Source organism: Phytophthora parasitica (assembly GCF_000247585.1).
Source record: "Phytophthora parasitica INRA-310 unplaced genomic scaffold supercont2.70, whole genome shotgun sequence".
NCBI classification, from domain to species: Eukaryota; Oomycota; class Peronosporomycetes; order Peronosporales; family Peronosporaceae; genus Phytophthora; species Phytophthora nicotianae.
In genome coordinates this window covers 302,367-305,693 of record NW_008649056.1, presented here as the reverse complement: position 1 = coordinate 305,693, position 3,327 = coordinate 302,367, and the positions used below count along the sequence as shown (strand labels likewise).

The 3,327-nt window shown below is 41.8% G+C and overlaps 1 protein-coding gene and 1 non-coding gene across 2 annotated transcripts; one reads left to right on the top strand and one right to left on the bottom strand.

The window, feature by feature from the left end:
* Positions 1 to 15: 15 nt before the first annotated feature.
* PPTG_20584 lies at positions 16 to 96 on the bottom strand. The gene has a single exon. It is a non-coding gene; the product is annotated as a tRNA-Ser (tRNA).
* A 1,893-nt stretch (positions 97 to 1,989) lies between these two features.
* Positions 1,990 to 2,715, top strand: PPTG_24146 (hypothetical protein; the record flags this gene model as incomplete). Its single annotated transcript, XM_008915438.1, has 2 exons — positions 1,990 to 2,182; positions 2,681 to 2,715. The coding sequence occupies 2 exons, from the start codon at positions 1,990 to 1,992 to the stop codon at positions 2,713 to 2,715; spliced, it is 228 nt and encodes a 75-aa protein (XP_008913686.1).
* Positions 2,716 to 3,327: the final 612 nt, after the last annotated feature.

Below are 3,327 nucleotides of genomic sequence, written 5' to 3'. Positions count from 1 at the left end.
CACGCATAAAGAGATCGACAGCTGTGAGACTTGAACTCACGCGGGTTACCCCAATAGATTTCGAGTCTATCGCCTTAACCGCTCGGCCAAGCTGTTTTATATGTGTGATACGGCGTTTCCAATATAGTTTCACGATCTTTGGTTCTTTTGGTATGCATCGTGGCATACAGCGCGGCCTTTAACCCTAGTTCGCTCAAGCGTACGACAAATAAAGGCCCAGTAGTTTGTTGCGCTCTCGTAGAATTGAATTTCATATCCCAAGTCATTTTTTTGTCTTACACAGACATCACTACAATTTGTGTGAATTGGCTGCATCGCTTTGGGGCCTATATGAGAATAGTCCCTGGCTCTGGCCCACCAAAATATGAGCATTAGATAGCGAATATTGCTGTGCTCTTTTACGACGAAGCTGTCGCTCCAGCTCGCAAATATGCGCTGAGGTGTACAATGCAGCCTTTAATATATCATGATTGCATTAGAGAAGATAAGTGAAACCGACTGTGTACGTGCGTGTGTGTGTGTGTGTGAAAGAGAGAGAGACGCTTTGAAATCGTTAAATGTCTGAGCAACTGTGTTTGCAAACACACCATGACGGTTTAACGAATAAAAAAAACCATATTTGCCAATATATCTTTGAAATATTAAAAATATTATTGCAATGCATAAATTTAAAAGGCGGGCAATAGAGTTATATGTCAGTATAATCCTATTATCTCCAAAATTCTTGTACAGGATCCGATTAGGATTATCATAACGGTCTTTTCTGGTCAACACAATGGGTATATTCGATCTTGAACGAGAAATATACTAAATGTAGGGTAGTATTGGTCCACAGAACGAATCCTGGATTCATTCATGACGTATATTCATGACTGACTGTTGAAACTGATGTTGCTAAGCTCATCACACCTGTCAACAAAAATCAGAATTGAACGTACAGCACAAAACAATGAGCAATAGGTAAACACGTATGTATTGTGCTTTGCACACGTTCTGTCTAAATGATGTCATAACTCGTTGTTTTTAGCAAATCTTAAAAAATAATCCAACATTTATTTACCAACCGTTATCATTGAATTAAACGTTGGATTACCATTTATTCGAAGAGTTAATATTGTTTTATGAGTGTTTTCGTTTAATGGCTGTAGTAAAAGCGCCAAACCAACGCCGCACACTCTAAGTTTTTTTTAAGCTCGTGCAACTGCATTCCAGAAGACGATAATTTCTATCGATATGCGTTGGAGATCTATTGTGCTGGCCTACATCTACGACATTAACCAAAGTGTTGTTGCGTCCGTTATGGGGTCTCGACGTGGTCTATTTCTCGTTGAGGTTTACTGTTTCGTCGTAGAGGTAATGCGATACCGAACACGCGAATAAACACACACACACACACACACACACGTAGCAAATTAGATAAAACACCCCGCTTCGAATGATAATAGACATTAGTTACTTACCGATTGGCCCGTGAAGGAGCAGGATAGTGTGCAGACAAGTACATGTTCAGGTCAACAAGCTGGGAACGAAGTAGCCGGGCTTTGCCTTGTAGCTGTGGTTTGCGTTGTAGCTGCAAAATTGCTTTGTCATCGGGTATGATTAACATATTTTAACATTGGGTTATGTTCTAGCTTTTGATCTACGAAATAGATTTGTCGTTGTTTTAGAGGCGCTATTCATAACCCAAAGTTGATGCAAAGTACAATAACCTTCCTAGGCATTTCTATAGATACCTCCGTTGGTCTACGCTTTAAGGACAAATGTAAGATTCGTCGTGCATTCAAAGAAAGCTACTCAGACTTTCATGAGTGTACGAGTCAAAGGAACACATCCTTTTGAAAACGGTATATAACACGCTTCCATAAACTTATCAAACCAACGTCACACAACTTCACGAAATCATCACAGCGGTTAGCCACGTTTTCATGAACGTATCGAATCAAGACCGCGCATTTCCGTAAAATCATCGAAATGGAATGCCACATTATCATGAACAAGGTCAAGCATTTTCGCGAAATCGTCGAAACGATATCCTGCATTTTCATGAACGTATCGAGTCAAGGTAGCACATTTTCTTGGGAATCTCGAAGTGTTATTGATATTGCCTCTGAAGACGGACTCAAGTGTATCATAACGAAAGCGTACATCGGCATCCGTCAGTTTGCTACGATGCTATGCAAGAGTACGATGTATGTACACGAGTAAATGTTCGAACTTAGAAAATCATAGGATACTGTAGTTTTTACGCCAGTCTTCATCTTGTGTTGGGGGGAGGTCATCATCGTCTGCATCTCAATTTCTTGGGGTGGGAGCATTGTCTTCATCAAGGCCAGGCTGTGTCTCGACGTAAGCAGACACCGTGGAATCTCTGATTGGTGCTATTAATCGTCCAGTAAATATGCACAGTAGTAGAACAACTCGAACCGGCGCAAGACAAGAGAGCTGTCAGCCATGTCGTGTGTTTTTCCACGCGCCACGTGGCGCAGAAACACCCAGCAGATGAATACGTCACAGCTAAACTGGTCGAACTTGATGGGGTTGTTCTGCGGAACCCACATCAAAGTTTCTTAGACCATTTTGTTTTAGATAGGTTGCTGTCACCTTGCGGCTCTCGTATACGGCTTTTGGTTGAGGAGGTCGTAGTAATAGATTCATGACTAACACCTTCATCACGATACAGCACCAGTGCGCATTGTGGAAGCTGAGCGGCAATAACAACGTTTGCATATCCACCTCGGTCGTTTGTAAAGTAATTCGGTCGACTAGATTGCTTGTGTTCAGTCTATCCTTGTGATTTCTCGCGTGTGAAGACTTTGAGTCCACTGACTAAACACCCCCGGCAAATCGACACTATGAATAGCCAGTAATGAGTCTATCGTACAAATCTCGAATGGATGCATTTAATAGCCAATCGGCGGTATTGCTCTGTACAACATAGAATACGCATAATATGGACCTTCGTTAAGCCCTAGTATATGCGTGCATGGGTACGTGTTGATTACTTGGTCACTGGTCGAGTTGCCTTTCCGACTCTGCTTTTGATTTGTCGAACGTTTCTCCACTGATGGAGGATAAAGCTTAGCGTTTCATAAAAATATTTCGCATCAAATATATCTGTTAACTCTGAAGCAATCAAATGTGTAACCCTCGCCACTTCTTTGTAGCGATTATAATGGGTGCATGGTTTGGATATGACAGTGGTGAACGCGTCCCCATCGAAGACCTGGTACGCCAACTGTTCCACAGGTTGCAGCTTAGTCACTGAGCTGGTCCATCTACATACTATAGGGATAGTGTTGATAGGACTATGATAGCATTACACACAAA